Source organism: Mauremys mutica, chromosome 8, assembly GCF_020497125.1.
Source record: "Mauremys mutica isolate MM-2020 ecotype Southern chromosome 8, ASM2049712v1, whole genome shotgun sequence".
Classification (NCBI taxonomy): domain Eukaryota; kingdom Metazoa; phylum Chordata; order Testudines; family Geoemydidae; genus Mauremys; species Mauremys mutica.
This window is the reverse complement of record NC_059079.1, coordinates 102,161,470-102,180,464: the sequence shown is the minus strand read 5'-3', so window position 1 is coordinate 102,180,464 and position 18,995 is coordinate 102,161,470. Positions and strand designations below refer to the sequence as shown.

At 41.0% G+C, this 18,995-nt stretch overlaps 2 protein-coding genes and 1 long non-coding RNA gene across 5 annotated transcripts in view; 2 read left to right on the top strand and 1 right to left on the bottom strand.

Moving 5' to 3' along the window:
- COL23A1 (collagen type XXIII alpha 1 chain) overlaps positions 1-11,338 on the top strand; it is a 333,055-nt gene extending 321,717 nt beyond the window's left edge. The window contains exons 28-30 of one of the 2 annotated variants that reach the window (XM_045027550.1): positions 4,317-4,355; positions 6,226-6,249; positions 6,587-11,338. In XM_045027550.1, coding sequence (XP_044883485.1) covers positions 4,317-4,355; positions 6,226-6,228 — 42 coding nt within the window. In that variant the 3' untranslated portion in view covers positions 6,229-6,249; positions 6,587-11,338. Of the gene's footprint in view, positions 1-4,316; positions 4,356-6,225 lie in introns of both variants that reach the window. The other variant, XM_045027549.1, reaches the window with a different exon arrangement.
- On the bottom strand, positions 818-16,550 carry LOC123376000. The gene is made up of 3 exons (XR_006581659.1): positions 16,439-16,550; positions 2,962-3,076; positions 818-1,758 (listed from the first exon to the last, which is right to left on the bottom strand). It is a non-coding gene; the product is annotated as an uncharacterized LOC123376000 (long non-coding RNA).
- Positions 13,577-18,995, top strand: part of PHYKPL (5-phosphohydroxy-L-lysine phospho-lyase) — a 20,785-nt gene continuing 15,366 nt past the window's right edge. Inside the window, exon 1 of one of the 2 annotated variants that reach the window (XM_045027551.1) lies at positions 13,577-13,834. In XM_045027551.1, coding sequence (XP_044883486.1) covers positions 13,737-13,834 — 98 coding nt within the window. In that variant the 5' untranslated portion in view covers positions 13,577-13,736. Of the gene's footprint in view, positions 13,835-16,565; positions 16,739-18,995 lie in introns of those variants that run through there. The other variant, XM_045027552.1, reaches the window with a different exon arrangement.

Genomic DNA, 18,995 nt, shown 5'->3' with positions numbered 1-18,995 from the left:
TCACCAAACATTACTTAAGTGGGGTTGCACTGGGGCTGAATTTGGCTCATTGTTTTCTTCAGAAGTTTATAGTTGATTGCAGTGCAAATTTCTCAATTTATAAATTAACTCAGGTTAAAATTAGACACCCTTTCGTGTGAAATAAGGAAAGCTCATGCATTAGTCCAAAGGCCATGTTTTAGGGCTGGTCTGGCAGTCTTGGCACATTGTGCTACCATGCACAAGGGGCACCTTTTCATTGTGAATTCCCCAAGCTGTCAGTGAGTCCAGGGGAGGAGGTATGCCGTTGAGTGGTCCCTCTGACAGTGCTCAGAATGGGACCAAAGGGCTGTCTCACCTCAGACAGCAATTGGGACTGGTTGAGAGCGAGAGAGAATCAGAGAAACTTCCATCCACTTCCTCAAAATTGCTGGTTTTTAGACACCAGCATTAATCAAACTTACTGTGTGTGTTTCCAGAGTTTCACATTCATTTGATAGGCCCTAGATCAGTGGTGGGCAACCTGTGACCCACGGGCCACACACGGCCCGTCAGGGTAATCCGCTGGCGGGCTGTGTGACGGTTTGTTTACATTGACTGTCCGCAGGCATGGCTGCCCGCAGCTCCCAGTGGCCGCCGTTTGTCCTTCCTGGCCAATGGGAGCTGCAGGATGCGGCGCGGCCACCGGGTGCTGCAGGCGGACAGGCCTACGGACAGTCAATGTAAACAAACTGTCTCATGGCCCGCCAGCAGATTACCCTGACAGGCTGCAGGTTGCCCACCACTGGCCTAGATAGCACAATTAGATTCTGGTTTATGTCAAGGTAGACAAGTGAGTGAGTTAATAGCTTTTATTGGACCAACTTCTGTTGGTGAAAGAGACAAGCTGTCAGCTACACAAAGCTCTTCAGGTCAAGGTAGTCCTCCTTTTCTAAACTACTCTTTTCTTTATACCTGTAGAATGGGTGTGTTGGTGCTTATCCATCTTGGTAAAATGCTTTGAGAATTATGGATGAGTTACTTTTTTTATGTATTAAAGTAACATTGTTTAAATCAGTGGTTAAAACTTATTCCAGCCATACTGATCTACTGTGAGGTACATGCTTTAAACAAGGTACGATTCTTTGTTAGGCCTGGTCTACACTTGAAACTTTTGCCAACATAGCTTGTCAGTCAGAGATGTGATTTTTTTTTCCTTCCTTCTCCCTACCTCTGACCAACAGAGCTGTGCTGGCAAAAGCTCTGGCATAGACGCAAATATACCAGCAAAGAAGTGCTTTTGTCGGCATACCTTACTTTGTTCAGGAAACTGGCATAAGCTATACCAGCATTTGTAACTCATTTTGGCTTCTGTGGATCAGCTTTCTTTGTGTGTCAAATTATTTTACTTCCATGGTTTTAAATTTGCTGTTACAAAGTTATAAGACGCTTGTCTGATGACAGAGTTGATGGTGTCTAGATGAATTTGCTATTCTTGTCATCAAAAATAGATTTACAGTAATTTGAACCCATTTTCTTTCTGTTGCTGATGAAATTATGTCTGTTTAAGTAACTTTTCTGTGTCTTTCATCAATCTCAACAAGCAGTTCATTTTTAAACAGGGAGATCGAAATATTAAAGGCGATAAAGGGGAGCCAGGCTTACCAAGCCTGCATGGGTTGAGCACACCCTGCCCTTTGGTATAGTATCTCTTCTCTTTTCCTTTCTTGCATGGCTCGTGTGTCTAATTGTTTCTGCTGCTGCAAAGCCCTTTCATGAGGGATATATGAGTGCATTCTGCTAAAGAGAGAAGGAAACACACATTAGATTCAGAGCCAGTTTGTACTTCTATGGAATGGTGGTCATAGGAGTACACTGACAGGCCATGCATTGAAAGAGCATTTGTTGTGTCAGAATCCAGTTGCCCGCACATATTAGCTGTAAAGTCAACAGGTTAAAGTGCAAAGATTATGTGAAAAGGTGTGTGGCTTGGCTGTGCTGTGGAAAGCGACTCTGCATGGCCAACTGAAGGCACTTGCTGTGAGAAACATAGAAAAATATGCATGTTTAGCTGGTCTATATTCTTCTTCCAAGCAACCAAAGGGCAGTACACAGTCATTCTTCCACAAAGTTAAACAGGTTCCCACATGGATCAAGGAAACCAAATATATGCGGGAGACCCCAGTGAACTCTTGACCTTTGCTGTTCAGAATAGTTTTATCTACCAAAGTATTTCCCATTCAAATTACAGCAGGGCTTTGGAGCTGTGCTCTGGCTCCACTCCAGCTCCAGGCAAAAACCTGCAGCTCCACTGCTCCGGAGCTGCTCCTCGCTCCAGCTCTGGGCTCTGCTCCAAAGCCCTGAATTACAGGGAATACTTCAGTACAGGTAAATACCGAGGTGTGGTAAATATCAAGATTTTAATGGCATTCGCTGTATATGGAATCTGGTTTCTTCTGTATGTAGACAGTATATACACTTGCTGATACAGTATTTTCATTTCCTAACTACTATGCATGTGGATTAACCTATACCTGACCCTTCGTTTGAGTAGTTGTCATCCTGCATTTCCTGACCTGCTGCATAGTGTTGCTGTGTGTTGTTTCAGTCTAGGAGTAGATAGCATGCTCCCTGTGTAGTGTTTGCAAACTAGTTTTTAAGTCTGTACAGTGCTTTGGGATCCTCTGGGGGGAACAGTGCTATATAAAGTCGGGTGATGATTATTATTGCCAAAATAAATATATGGGTTGTATATTTTTAATTAAAAGTTCTTGTCTGGGGCAAGATGCTGACTTTACTGTACTTAGCAAGAGCCAAAGGAGGAGAACAGGTCATACTTGAACCCTGAGTCATCTTGCCAGCAGAAAGTGCAGGACAAGACAGAGTGGGCTCAGGGTTGGCTTTGACTGATGGATGTCTGAATGTAAGAGCTGGATTCCTACTCCAATCCTCCAAACTCCTCCCATCCCACTGTACCCCCAGCAGAAGAGGGCAGGAATTTACCTCTAGCAAATAGTGTTCAAATGGTTTGGCGAAGTACTTTCTTTCAAAGGTACTTCCTCAGAAATTCAAAGTTTTATGTGGACGCAGCAAGAAGACCAAACATGTTATAATCACTCTGTAATGATATAGTAAAAGATGTGTTACTATAGCATGAGCTGTGTATCATGACATGAGTAATGTTGGGAGAGTGTCATTCCCCTGCCACATCTGTCACACTGGGCTTCATGAAGGTTGGGTTATCTTATGAAAGTTAATGCACAATATAAGTAAGAGGTTGTGAAATGATGGACAGTAGGGGCCTGGTTTTTAAAAGGAGCGGCCCAAGGTCCATGTGCATTTTTCACTTATACTTACCCACAGTTACCATGACTGTGCACACAGACCTGGTATTTTCACACACAATACCTAATTAGTTACCTTTCTACCGACTTATGTGTGAACACCCAATTTTCACACATACACACAGTAATTTACATGTGCAGAATGCACACAGATGGCCTCATGGCTCTTTAAAAATCCAGCACCAAAAACTGAGTATATATAGGTGGCTTAATCTGCTATTTCTTCCAGTGTGGCTTTGAGCTGGAGAGTTGGTTCATATTCACATCTAGCCCCTTTCCCTTCTAAGGATAGGTTAATTAATTCATGTGTCACATGCACATGGTTAATTTTTTCCCCCTCACTATAGCCAAACTTTACCATTTTCTGATCTTCACAGGACTCTGATACCTCGGTGTGTCTATAACTAAGCATAAAAGGTTCAATCTTTACACCTGTGCTCCCACTGACTAGTCTGTTACTCCATGAGTCATTATTATTTGTATTACTGTACTGCCTAGAAGCTCTGGTCATGGACCAGGACTCCATTGTGTTGGGTGGTGTACAAAAACAGAACAAAAGGATGGGCCCATTTACAATCTAAGTGAAATCTTATTGAAATCAGTGGAATGACTCTGGACTTCTCAAAGGATTAAGTGTTGCAGGATCAGACTAAAGAAACTGAGATGTCATTTAAAAAAAAAATTAAACAAGAAAACCACCAAAAGCTGTGTTCCTGCAGAATTCCCTCCATACATGCTTCTGACAGCATAAACCCCACAGCCTTTTAAATCAGGTTGTGAAATGAATTCACTATGATTCCAAGTTTTTTTTTATTACTCCTGATACACTAATTATTTCTCTTGCATATGTATTTTTGTTTATATACAAATATATGTTTTTGCATGGTAATTAGTCAGTCTTTGTCGGTTGTTCTGCTGAATCTTACACCATCATGATGAATGGCCTGCGTTTTTTTCAGCATGATACTTAGGTAACTTCCAACAGAAATGACACCTGTGAATTAATTTTTACAGGGACCAGATGGACTGCCAGTACCGGGATGTTGGCACAAGGTAGAGTGAAGCTCCCTGCTTTGGCAGTGGTTTGAATTTGGTTGCATTTTGAGCTTTTGTTGGTATTTCTGAGCTTCACTTAAACTGTGCAAAGGAGAACGTACCTTACGTAGAAATGGCCATACGAGATCAGAGCAGAACTTATGTATCCCTGTCTCATACAATAGTAGAACCAGATGCTACAGAGGAAGTGCAAGAAACTCCATAGCTAACAATTGCTGAATACCTTACTCATAAACCTTGTCCATAAAGAGAGAGTTTTTTTCAGGCCTGGCTTTACCAAGGCTCCATTTTTGCACTTCCAGTTTAGGGACCCAGTCATGTGCATAGTTAGTCAGTTTAGTAACTTGATTAATATGGGTAGCTCACATTTAGGGGAATGGGATCATTCATGTAATGAAAGCTACTCAGTGTGCAAAAATTTGCAGGTTTGAGCCCTGGTTTGTAGGCACACACACGTTTATGCATCCAAGTGGCCCAAATTACACTGACAAATATTTGCACCTGCCAAACAGCTAATCTTGCCCAGAGAGTGTAGGGGTATGTGTATAGCATGTGTATATATAGTTCATTTAGGAAATATAATAATATGAAAAACAAATTAAATGTTGTTGTGCTCAAATGAAAACTAAGTTAGGCCCAGATTTTTTAGATAAATATCCCCCAGTCTAACCAGGCAATTCAGAATGGGGATTGTGTCGAATGCTTCCTCAGCAATAAGTTTCAAATAAATGTATTGAAATTACTTTTTCCCAATATAAAATCCTCTTGATGACATCAACAAACCACCAAGTATTTGAGAATATTGCAATTTTTGAGAGTGTATCATTTTATGACAGCACAGATACCATGGTTTTCAAGGATGCCATAGTGCTTGTGAAATTACTGTCAGGGATAGCTTTATTGAATCAGGAAAGGTGGAAGCTTGTTCCTGTGCTGAATGTCCTCTGCCACCTGATTAGTGAAGGTGGTTGGCTCAGAAATCTAGGTTTAACTTAATTTCCATTCTAGCTTTACAGTTCTCTGTTAAGGCCTGCCCATACTCTAGCTTTTAGCCATGATTTTGAAACTAGATAGAGTTTTGGTCTCTTTAACCAAGTTAAAATCATTCGGTTCCATACAGGACAGGGATGCTGGAACAATTTTTATAGTGGTGGTGCTGAAAACAGAAATCGTGTATTTGGTTATTACAACTTCAAGCCATGGGGTGCTGCTGCACCCCCAACACCCCTAGTTCCAGCACCCTGATACAGGAGTATTTCTGCCATCACAATAGTGTGTCCACGCCTACCACACTGCCTGAAAGTGTTTGTATCAGTGCGTTCTAGGAAAATCTGGGCAGCTCTTTCATGGTGCCTCAGTAGTGGGGATAAAGCATCTAATGACATGCACACAGAAGAGCAGCAGCACACAGGACAGTGCATTGTGGGATATCTAGTGCACAAACAGCCAGGAAGGAGGACTGCCCAAACCAATTGCCTGCGTATGGTTAGGGCATTTTCTCCATATCACTAAAGGACAGTATTGTAAACTAGTTACAGGCAGAGAAGCATGTGCCAGACTAACACTCTGGCAATGCTGGGACACGGGTAGCTGACCAGTTACTAATCAGATTTTAACCATGTGGTATGGGGATATAAATCAAGTTCAGAGTCGACCACATTACTAGCTGGTTACAAACTCGGAATGTGGGCAGGGCCTTAAAGGAACAGTATTTAATTCTATGTTGATTCATTTAGTTGTTTAATATTAAAAAGTCAAAAGGGGTCAATTCTTACAGCATTAACAATAATTAACTACTTTGCAGTGAATGAGTGTAAAGAAACATTCCTGTCTTTGTGATTAAAACATTGTCTGTGTTTTTTTCCAGTGATCTCTAACCATGAAGCATAAAGTATGTAAATAATGTGACATATTTTGATCTTTTAATTTTTGTAAAAAAATATCAACAGTAATATATTGAACTTTTTTATACTGGATGCTGTCATTTATGGACTTTTAAAATGTTATAAAGTTTCCAAAGCCCATTGGACATGCATGGAAACATTGGGAGTTTATATACAAACAAGCTGCAGTGGATGGGAATAATCGTATTTGCTGCTAATGCTACTGTGTGGACTAACAGTACTGAGACAATTTGTTGCCTAGTGTGCCTTAGAGCATGGAGGAGAAAGATCCCTCTTCTAAATTTGGCTTTCAACTCTGCATTTCTGTTGCACACTCACTAAAAGGGTGAAAAAACATGGCTGAAAGCAAAAAAGAAAAGAAGACTGCAGCCCTAGAAATGAAAGAAACTCATTTGTCATCCGGCCAAGTGAAAGGACTTTCAGCTGGCAGAGAAAACAAAGCCAACCCCATTCCCTGCTACATGCTCCCACCCTGATGGAAATGGTAAAGTTTTGGCTCAATATGATGAACTCGGCCATCTGTGCATGCTTCAACTACTAATGACAAAACTTGTATCTCGGGAAGAAACTTACTTTTAACCTTCTGGAGTGTGTGGCTGAAGAGTTACAAGAGTCTTGCTGGGGATTCCGTCTTTGTTACTGCAGAATCCAGAGAACCTGAGAAACCTCATCTGCCAAACACACTTTTAAAAAAAATTGCTATCTTAGGCTCGGCGCATAGTGAGAACTCTGCTAAAGTCTTTTCTAAAGCAAGAGAGCACTTACGCTGGGGGGATCCCAAAACTTGGAAGAGGTCACAGTATGAAATATGGTATTCAATTCCCTTGGTTGGTGGGGCTTGTTTTGTGAACATTATACAATTTGATCTGCATACTCATACTTTTCCTCCACCTCCTTCTCCCTGTCTCTCTTTTTCTTTGCTGTAAATGAGTTTGAACTCAGGCTCAGTCTATACCACATACCCACTCAAAAATACTGGGTGAACTGAGATTACAGTGACACAGTAATCCCATTCTGCAAGTTACCTTGACCAGTTCCATTCCATTCTTGAAGAAATGAACACCCAGAAAGCCTAATGGTTTCTCTTTATGGGATGGGGAGAGGGCTTAACAGTAGATACCAATGACATTGAAAAGTGTCTAGACAAAACTTGGATGTACCGGTAAACAGGTCATCAGAGCCTATTTCCTATATCAGGTAAAGCCTAATTAACCAAAAGCTCAAAACCCAGGCTTTTAGGACATGCTGATTTTGTAGGTGATGTACTAGTAGGGAGTAGTAAGGTAGCTAGGCAGATTGGAGAAACCTAAAGTGATTACACAGCCATCAAGTACACTGATCGTGGATAGGAGCTGCAACTGCATGCCTAGCCATACAGAGTGGAGTAGCAGTGCACCACCTACAGGGAACGGACGGCGTTCCCATCTTGGAAGGAGCTCTAGAACTGGCTGAGGAGAGTTGTCTCTAAAAGGAAAAAGTTGCATGGCAAAAAAATTGCAATCTTTTGATCTCTGTGCTCCTCCCAATACACTTCTTTAGTAGCATAATGTAACTAAAGGATAAAGAGAGAGGAAACATCAAAATTTTGTGCCTGTGGTGCTTATTGTGGTGTTCCAAGCCTTGTGTTTAGATCATTATTCCATTGAGTCTACTGGGCACATGCAGGCTTGTGATGAAGTGAGGATACTGGGATAAAGGCAAGAATTACTGAGCTTTGCCTGTACAAGTTAACCTAGTGCAGAGTTAATTCCAGCTCTAATAATACGAACAAGGGTAATGTGCTCAGTACTGTATGCTGCTCTCCATTAATGTCTCCAAACAGATGATAGAAAGTTTCAGAATGATGCCTATGAATTATCATCCATGCCTTGGTGCATTATTTCTACTGGATTTATTTAGGAAAGCCTCCTAGACAACAGAGTGCATTTCCTGTACACTGATTAATGTTTGAAATGGACATACAGATCATCATGATAGAAGATGTGGACTACATAAAAGATTCACAGGAAAAGTTAACTTTCTTATATTTGTCAGCCACTTTGATTTTGTATTACTTGTCTTTTTTTGTTTAAAGACTATAAAGGTGTATGTTGTATTTTTTGCTGTTCTCTATAATTATATTGATTAAAACTCAGATAAACTAATAGGTCAAGAAACAGGAATTATATAATTTTAACCAGCAATAAAAATGCATTTTAATTATTTCTAATTCAGGAGGTGAGCTATCACTTTTAAGGGGAGATTCTGAAAGGCACAAAGGGCAGTATGCACCCAATTCCCTAGTTCATGTTAACATAGTCAAACAGGACTATGTTAACATGAACTTAGATATCTTTTAGAGCACGCCAACAGGATCTACATGGGGCATTTAGAGTACAGCATACTGGAGTGCTTTACAAATCACACTCCTCTAGTGCATTTTCCAAGGCAATGTAAACAAGCCCTAAAGCTAGAGTGGTTTATTTCATTCACTGTTGTTCAGGGCAGTCCTGGCCGTATGCTGCACCCTGTCATTTCAGTCAGGTTAAATGCCCGATTCTTGGTAACAGTTACAGTACAGTTGCCCTGTCTAGACTAGCCTATGCAGAATTTTAGGGAAATCTTCCATTGTTGGTCTAGCATTCGTGTAGCACAATCAGTGCAAGCAACAGTATGATTGCACCAATGCTATAGTAGTAGTAGTGGGAGATCTTCCTATAATTCCCAATGGGAAGATATCCTCTGGCCTTGACTACTTTCCAAATATTTCCCGTCATTGCAAGCTTCAGTTCAGTGTCACCAGCATATAGACATTGGTACCCTGAAGTAGACTCACTTCCAGCATTTTAAACAATCTGATGATGTAAGCCTGCCCTTGTGTGGGGGGGGGGGAGGGGGGACTGTAGTTTGCAGTTGATGCAATTACATACTTGGAGGTTAATCGAGGAATGTTTCTCCTAGTTAGGAAAGAGATTGGGAGAAAACCCAAACTGACTCCAAACTGAAAATATTTCTTTCCAAGCCTTGATAGTTATTTTTGGTAGTTAGATTAAGAAATCAAGATGTTGCCACGTACTTTTTCTTTCACAGATTGCTTACATTTTCTGTATATATAATAATGATGAACTTATTTCTCCTGTATATTTAAAATGTCTATCTATGAATGTTTTCTCCTAATGCTAAAGCTGAAATATTTCTTGTGTTTTCTAGAAAACCAAAGGATAAAATGTTTCTTAGTCAGCTTTTCAGTTTTATACTTTCATATGTTTGGTGTCTGATGGTCTTTAACTAAACAAATCATTGATATGTGCTTTCTGAACTGGTCATTCTTGTTAATGCTAAAACTGGAAAAGCTGGAATCTACCCATGTCAAAAATATCTATTAAGTATATTCCATATTTTTAAGCCTGTCTGATATATTACCACGGTTATCTACTATAAAAAGGTTGTATGTTTGTTATGGCCAAGACTTCCATGACAGGAACCCTGTTCTTAGGGTTGCTTTTTTTTTTGTTCGTTTGTTTTCTTGTTTGTTTGTGTTTTTGTTTTATTTAGTCACAGTGTCAAATTCCTAGATAGTGTAAAACTGGCATCAGTCCACAGTGGAGCAAGGGTCCTTCATGATTTTTTTACAAATTTTGTCCCCAATCCTGCAGTCAGACCTGTGCAGGCAGACTCTTCCACCCACAAGAATCCAACTGCAGGATCAGGACTTTGGTGTTCTCTACATACCATGTAGTGGAGTTTGAGTTTTCAACTATTAGCTAAACACCACTAAATTGTGTTATGCAATTCACAATAAAATAAATGGTATTCATTTAAATATTCTCATCACTTCCTATGGCAAACAACTTAAAGTATTGTTATGCCATGACACTTCCAGATTTATTGCCATGACAAATAGCCAGTCTCTGCCATAAATAACCTTTCATAATGTATAATTATGCATCCTTTTGGCAGGAAAATTCAACAAACAAAACTAGAGCTATTCAATAAACAAAACTAGAGGTAGTACCCATGTTTTGGTAGATTGCATGGCAACTGAATGGTTGTTTAATGCTGCCCCCTAGAGGATATGTTTTCTAGCAAAATAAGTAGCTTTATGTCAGGGAAAGGGGAATCTGATTTTTCTGATGTTAATTTGGGGGAGAAGTATGGATAATTCTCTTGTATTTTTATGGTTGAAATATCTCTGTAAAACAACAGAATATTTATTTAAATACAGTTTCATATTTTCAATTTTTTTTTTTAGTTTGTACATTTTCTGACATGTCACCATAATGGGAAACACCATAAGCTTCTCATTTGTTCTTATTTAATTGTTATCCTAGTAATTAATTCATGTGCTTCTTAGACAGACACACACAAAAAAAATTGCCTGAGATTACCAGCCAAACTTCTTTGAGAAGAGAGAAAACTCTTAAATATTTTCCAGATTGTCAACAGATTTATCTGAACAATGAGCCAAATGTACAAATAGAGAATTAAAAATCTGACTATAAAATGTAAACAATAAAAGCTGCTCTTAAAAAAATTATCCTCAGCCAAGTACTATGTATTCTTGGCCCAATTCTACTCAACAGAATTTACACCAGTGTAGCTAAGAATAGAATTTGGCCATCTTTTTTTTTAATGGTACTTGTTTCAATTAGGATGCACTGTAACCTCAGTATTGCTTTCCCTCATTTTATGCATGTGATTGTTTTTACTTCGTAAGAATTTTTTACCGGACAATGATAAACGATTTATAAGTAAATATTTGCTGGTGCACTTAATAGATAGAACTGGTCTTCCTATCTGTTAGCAAGAATTTTTTTGAAGTATTTAATTAAATATTTTCACAGATTTCAAGCTGCCCAAGTCACTTTAATGTGCACAACAGGCACAGATGTGGCATATTGCCTTGGGTGTTACTGACCTTGGCAGCCCTACAAGACCACCTTTATGCAGAGATAAACTGTTTCACTGCTAAGAATAACTATTCTAGGAACGCAGATAATTAGGAAGGAAGAACAACTGATCCCTTTAGTCCAGGGGTTGGCAACCTACGGCACACGTGCCAAAGGTGGCACACAAGCCGATTTTTGATGGTACGTGGTGGCGGGCTGAGCCGCTCAGACTGCTGCCGCTCTGGGGTTTCCGCCGTTGGCTCCTGCCAGCTGGGGTCCCACCACGGGTCCCATTCAGCGCCCGCTGCCGGCCTGGGTGAAGGAACCCCAGGCTGCCAGCGGGCTGAGACCCCAGCTGGCAGGAGCCAGCGGCCAAAACTCCAGAGCAGGGGCGGGCTGAGCCACTCAGTCGCTGCTCTGGGTTTCTGGCTGCTGGCCCCTTGGCAGCCGGGGTCCCCGCCGCAATCCCACTCACCTTGCTTCCGGTTGGAGTTCCAGCGCAGGCCCCCTGCCACACAGGGTCCAGGCTTCCTGCCCTGCTCAACCCTACCAGCCGCCAGCTCCACTCACCTCAGCTGCTGCTCTGGGGTTCCAGATGGTTAACAACTGATCACTCAGAAGCCTGTGTGCAGCTTAAAGTATCCAAATACGTGCCAGACATTGGAAAACTCAGCAAGGAAAAGCCAGGGCAAGGATCACACTAAACTGATAAGATCTACATTTTAATTTAATTTTAAATAAAGCTTTTGAAACATTTTGACAGCCTTGTTTACTTTACATATAACAGTAGTTTGGTTATATAATATATAGACATAGAGAGACCTTTAAAAAACGCTAAAATGTATTACTGGCACGCGAAGCCTTAAATTAGTGTGTATAAATGAAGACCCACCACAACACTTCTGAAAGGTTGCCGACCCCTGCTTTAGTCCATCCCCACTGCATTTTGTTAGGGGATTAACTAGTCTTTGGCAGCTGTACCCAAGATTGTTGTAAATCCCATATATGAATCTAATTCAGTTTTAAATACTTTGGTGACTAGTAGTTTCATCTGCTTCCACTGGTAGTCTACTGAACATCAAAGTAAACAACTGAGTACAATTACTCTTCTTAATTTGCACTCAGCCTCTCTTGCTTATAGTTGGTTCATGATTTAATATATAGTTTTAATTGTGTGACTCTTGCATGTATTTGTAGTCTATTTAATCATCATGAGCAAAAATGTTCTAGTATTATTTTGTGGAATATGAGCCTAAAGTGATGAAAACCTGTCATTTCAATAATTTAAAACTGAACTGGACAGGGCACATGAGACTATTCTAGAGAATTTAAGGGGAGCCAGAAAAAAGATACTGAGGCATCAGCTTTCAATGCATTAGAAATGTGAAGGCTAGGACTATATAACATGGTTTAAAAGAGAACTAGATAAATTCATGGAGGTTTAGTCTATTAATGGTTATTAGCCAGGATGGGTAAGGAAGGGTGTCCCTAGCCTCTGTTTCTCAGAGGGTGGAGCTGGCTGGCAGGAGAGAGATCACTTGATTACCTATTAGGTTCACTCCCTCTGGGGCACCTGGCATTGGCCACTGTTGGCAGACAGCATACTGGGCTGGATGGACCTTTGGTCTGACCCAGTATGACCATTCTTATGTTAGAACTGGCAGTTATCAAAACCACTGACTGTAGGGAACAGCATATTGGCAGTTTACAATTCTCCTTTCATCTGCTGTAAAACCAATGAATTCCTGTGTACTACACGCTGGTTGGTAGAGGCTGCCTCATTGTTGCTGAATTTCATGTAATGTGAACAGTCAGCTAATTATTTTTGTGAGGCTCCATTATATAACAGACTTATTAAAAAGAGGGAAGTAAAAATGGAGGAATCTCATGCATATATTTAAAATACATAATCTGTAACTCATTAAGACCTGCCCTGCTGCTTTTTCTTATGATAAACTGATTTGTACACATCTTCAAAAAGTGTTATGTACAGACCCTAGGTTTTGCAATTTTTATTTTATTTTTGTGTGTAAAATTTAGTTTGTATTTTCAGATTTGTTTAACAGTTAAACATAAATATAGTTAGGACCTGATTTTGCAAAGTGCTTAGCACCCAATTACTCATTGAGTTTCAGCATTAGGCCCATTGGCTAAAATGAAAGCTGGATCAGTCTCTTACTGGGTGCATTCTGGTTGGTAATGTCAATGTGGTGGAGTGCAATATTGTAGAAATTCTCAGAATACAATAATTTTTATCTTGCACTGTTTGTTTTTTCTCCATTTACCTTTGATGTTTTACTTTCTACATTTCACTGGAAAAAATATATATTCAGTATGATAAAACATACAGCTGGAAATTCCAATGAGCAGGAAGTTAAGGCTACAATCACAGTTTACAATCCAAATAATCAAAGTGCAAACAAAACCACCTGCTATCTGTTGCTCTCATTTTATAATCTAAGTGCAATTATCTGCAGTTCAAGAAGCTACAACTGTTAGTATTTTGTACTAAATGACCTACTTATACAGTATTTAGAAGAATATAAATAAATGTATTAGCTCACCTGGTTTCATTATGTCAGTAGGGCCTGATCCTATAAACTGCTATGCATGCGTTCCTTATTCATGTGGGTAATCACATTCACATTCACTTCAGTTGCATCTATTCATCTACCCACATGAGTGTTTGCATGTTGGGCCTCTTGTGAGTAACAGTTGTTTGAATGTATTTACATAGTATCTTATACAAAGCTTTCCTAAGTTTCAGTAAAATGTATTGCTTTTCTAAAACAAAAATAGGTACCTTTATAAAAAAAGAGGTATTTAAGCAAGTCTTTTATTTTTAAACCCTTTTATACACTGTTATAATGTACATGCCAAGAGAAGTGTTATATTTAGTCATAATTTTGGGGAACAACTGTTTGTTTTTAAAAAGGCATTAATAGTGTTTCTTATCCATTGTTTATTATGTTAAAATGGTATTAACTAGTACTGCATCATTTTATTTCTATTTTATAACTGCAATGAACAGTGCATTATTTTGAAACCCTCAAAACCATTGCTTCATTGTGTTTTAATCTGTAATTAATATTTGGACTTTAAAAAAAACTGCCTCCTTTTAGAAGTTGTTTTTATGATGATGTGACTGTATCATAAACTGCAGCATCTGTAACTAAGAATAAACTTTCCAAATTCTAAATGTTTGTTGTTTTAAATAACTACTAAATGTTTTAATGAGGCAAGAATTCAAATAAAAATTTCTTATTAATTTCCCCTTTAAAGTATGTTTAGTTATTTAAAAAGTCACTAATATGAAACAAATGAATGACTTTAAAATCAACATAGTTTTGAGTCCATGATAGGTCAGTCTTTCCAAATCATTCACATTTACACAAATTAAATTCCTCTTGTACTTATCAAGTAAATCTGTCCACAGCTGCAAGTCAAGATGCAATTTATTGATGTCCCTATTTTCTAATCAGTAACAAAATCTATCAAGCTGTTTCAAACAGTTCACAAAGGGCTCAGGCCTGCAATCTCTGCAGACTGCTTACTCCAGAACCTTAGTGGTTGCAGGCATTGTTTTGTAACAACATTTATTAAAACAGGGCAAACTTTTTATGCAATGGGTGGGAGAATTCCCCTCAGGCTTTCAACAGTTCTTCCAATCCACAGTCCTCAGTGTAAACAAATCTGTGCAAATAAGTTAATGTGACCAATCTGAACTAATGATAGTATTTCCCCTGTTGTTCATGTTCCCTCTTTACCAGTTTGAGAGTAAGCCATTTTTCTCCATCATTGTCAGCTCCGCTACTCTTTCACTGAGCAAACACAGGAATATAGGAATACAAACTTTTCTTTGCTTAAGACTATGGGGTATATATTGTGAGATATTGGACAATGTTCTCAAAGGTAGCCCACAAAAACACACACCACAATTAATTTTTAGATATAGAAACCTGCCTTAAAATATAAATATTTGCAAGAGAGAACCTTACAACACAGATGATGAGGAGGATTTGGAAGGGCCCAGGCCAGTGACATATTTTTATTAATGCCATGTGAATTCTAGAGTCACCTACTTCACTGGTATAATCTCCACAGAAAATTAGAAGCCAGACAAGAGGTCTGAAAGTGATCACAGAATCATAGGACTGGAAAGGACCTCGAGAGGTCATCTAGTCCAGTCCCCTGCACTCACGGCAGGACTAAGTATCATCTCCACCATTCCTGACAGGTGTTTGTCTAACCTGCTCTTAAAAATCTCCCATGATGGAGATTCCACCACCTCCCTAGGCAATTTATTCCAGTGCTTACCCAACCTGACAGTTAAGAAGTTTTTCCTAATGTCCAACCTAACCCTCCCTTGCTGCAATTTAAGCCCATAGCTTGACCTACCCTCAGAGGTTACCAAGAACAATTCTTCTCTCTCCTCCTTGTAACAACCTTTTATGTACTTAAACTGTTGTCATATCCCCCCTGTCTTCTTTTCCAATCTTCCCTCATAGGTCATGTTTTCTAGACCTTTTATTATTTTTGTTGCTCTTCTCTAGTGAGTTCTTTTCTATTGAAGAGACAGTGTATTTGTCAAGGTGTTTTTTAATGGGATCAGAAAGTACATGAATGCAGTGATGCTCCTGCTGACACAACGCCATCACTAAAACAGCCTGTGCGAAATGCCAAGTTCTGAATAATGAATAATTTGCAGCATTTACTCTCATTGTTCAGATCACTTTATATACCTTAACTAAGGCCTCGTCTACACAAGAAACCTGCATCAGTTTAACATAAATAGGTTTTTTAACCAATATAGTTAAACTACAGCAAACTGTGTAGAGACGTCTTTCCATTGGAGTGACTTATAGGTTAGCTTACACTTGCTCCCAATTGACCTAAGCTAAACCAGAATAAGCCACTCTTAAAGTGTTCCCAAGGGGGGTTGCACCAGTTTAACAACATGGGCTTCGATTCATACTGTAATTTGCTCCTGTATACAAGGCTTAATTGCTCATTGCAAGGGTTCCCCTCTGGCTGGTTTTCACTACTGTCAGCACTAGGGCCTGGCCAGTGGATGGGTTTTCTGCCCCTTGGAAGTGAGGACGCTGGGGTAAGAGAGAGACAGACTGGCTAAGGGACCTGCCTCCAGGGTGCCCATCATCCCCTCTCTGTGGCACCGAGAGGGAGGCCGGCAGAGAACTGGTCCAGGGGGAGCCCGTGGGGTTAAGGCCAGCAGGGCGGGCATGGGGCAGAAATGCTCCTGAGGGTGCCACTCTAACCCCCCTTCTCCCGCCAGCGCTCCGCGCCCTACCCGTGCTCTTCTGGCCTTCCAGCGGCGGCGCCGGGCCTCAGCAGCAGGCCCCGGGGGGAGTTGGCGGGAAGCGCACTGGGCCGGCGCTCCCCGAACGAGGCTGGGCCCGGGCCCGCTGCGCCGGCGGGTTCCCTCAGGAGCGCGGCGCTTTCCGTAGGCGGGACGGGGCTGTTGCCGAGCCCGCCCGGAGAGAAGGCGGCAGGGCGGGGCTGCTGTGCCGGCCACCGCTCGCTCCCGCCCCGCGAGAAGCGCCATGCAGGCCCGGCCGGAGACACTCGCCCTGCGGAGGCAGCTCATCGGGTAGGTGCGGCGAGAGCGGCGGCCGGGCGGGGTGGGCTCAGGGGCGGCGCGGCCCCGCTGGAGCACAAACGCGTCGCCTCTGTCACTCGGGGGCGGCTCGGGCTGCTGCGGCCCGTGAGGAGCCGGGTTACCAGCTGGGGCCGCGAGACTGTAAGGGACGCGCCGCGGTGCCCACTGCCCGCTCCTGAAGAGCGTCGGCTGCTGCGCGGGGTCAGGGCAGGCGGCCCCTTTCCTGACGCGACTCCCTCCGTGTTTGCGTTGGTCTGAAACTGACCTGCAGACGCTAACTCCGCGGCGCCTCCTAGGAGCCGGGACTGTAAGCAGAGCTCTTCGGGGATCTTTCCTTTTCTAACGCCTGCGGGGTGGTGCTTTATACGTCATAGAAATAATAACCCTCAGCCCAAATTTTCAGTGTTTTGTCTCCCAAAATATTTAGGTTTTTTTTCCCCCTAATTCACTGATCTGACGATTTAGGGGGGTTTCAGAATTCCCTCTCTTTCAATTTCTGCATTAAAACGTGTTACTGTACCGTAGTTTAATCACTTTCACTGTCTTGATAATGATCTCAGGTTATGGCCACACTCAGGGTGGGGTGTAGAGTAGAGGCTATTACATGTGTAACTACAGACTGCATCCACACTTGTCACGGATGAGTAGCTACACCCCTGCAGGGAAAGGCTCTGGCAGCAGGAAGCAGTGGGACACTACATTGCTAAAATAGCAGTTTAAACAGGAGCAGCACTTCTTGGGTATATAAAGAGCTATGTAGCATATATGACCTGTGGGTTCAGGTGTGTAGGGCACTCAACCCACCAAAGCCCAGTACTGCTGGAACTGGGGTTGCTGCTGCACCATCTGGCTTGAAATAGCATCAGCAAACACCAAATATGTGGTTTCATCATCAGCATCCCCCACTATAAAAATTGTTCCAGAGCCCCAGCCTAAGCCATGTCTCACAGTCAATACTGCTGTTTGTACCTGGGCTAGCAGAATGTGCTGTGTCTGTAGTTTACACACTTCCATAAGTGAAGAGGTAGCCTCAGTTACATCGCTGTAAATCCAGAATGGTTATTTTGGATTAACGCTCGAATAATTTAGGAGTAACACCACTGCTGTTAATGTGCTTTATATGGATTTATGCTGGTGGAGCTGAGATGATCAGGCTCTTAGATAGAGGTCTATAGAATCATGACTGGTGTGGAGAAAGTAAATAAGAAAGTGTTATTTATTCCTCATAACACAAGAAGTATTTTTCCACACAACGCACAGTCAACCTAAGAATATGGAGTGTAACATCACAGTTGTCAAGGCCAAGACTATAACGATTCAAAAATAACTAGATAAATTCATGGAAGGTAGGTCCATCAGTGGCTATTAGCCATGATGGATAGGGATGGTGTCCCTAATCTGTTTGTCAGAAGCTGGGAATTGGCAATGGGGTGGATCACTTGATCACCTGTTCTGTTCATTCCCTCAGGGGCACCTGGCATTGACCACTGTTGGAAGACAGGATACTGGGCTAGATGGACCTTTGGTCTGACCCAGTATAGCTGTTCTTATGTGTTATGAGGCTACTTTTGTTTATATTGCAAAATGTGTCTCATACATTTAATTTCACAGATTCCGCTTCATTTTATAATACTACAGCCCAAAACCAGAAGTGTAGTTGAGACATTTACAAAACAGAAGTACCTTTATTGTACTAGATTTCCTCAGCAGAGTTCAGTAATTGGCAACAGAAGAAAATGAACTATTGAACATTTCTTTGCACTTCAAAAAGATCACAAAACCCCACAGAGCTGTTGAATGCAACAAAGACAATAGCAAGGAATCTGATTATGTGACTGTTGACCTTTGAAATTAAGTTGTGTATTAAAGACCAGACTAAGGACAGACTTCTCTCAATTGACTTTTCTTAATCTGTAAAGGTTTTATGACAAGAAGGATATGAGTGGAAAGTGAGCTCTGGTGTTAGAAAAAATGTGTTTATGGGTTCAGTCATACACACAACATGAGGAACAACCTTTCAGAATTTAATCTTCTCATAACTGATGTGTCCACAATCATCGATACTGGAAGCCAGATTTCTTAATAAGTGCTATCTTCTCATCTTCTAAAGGAACACTGTAAACTGAAAAATCAGAGTATTTTTACCTACAATTGTTATATTGTTGTTACCAGTAACATTGCTGTCACTGAGTTACAGTAGAGAAAAACATTTTTTCTCTATTTCTCATGGTATTTGACAGCATTTTGT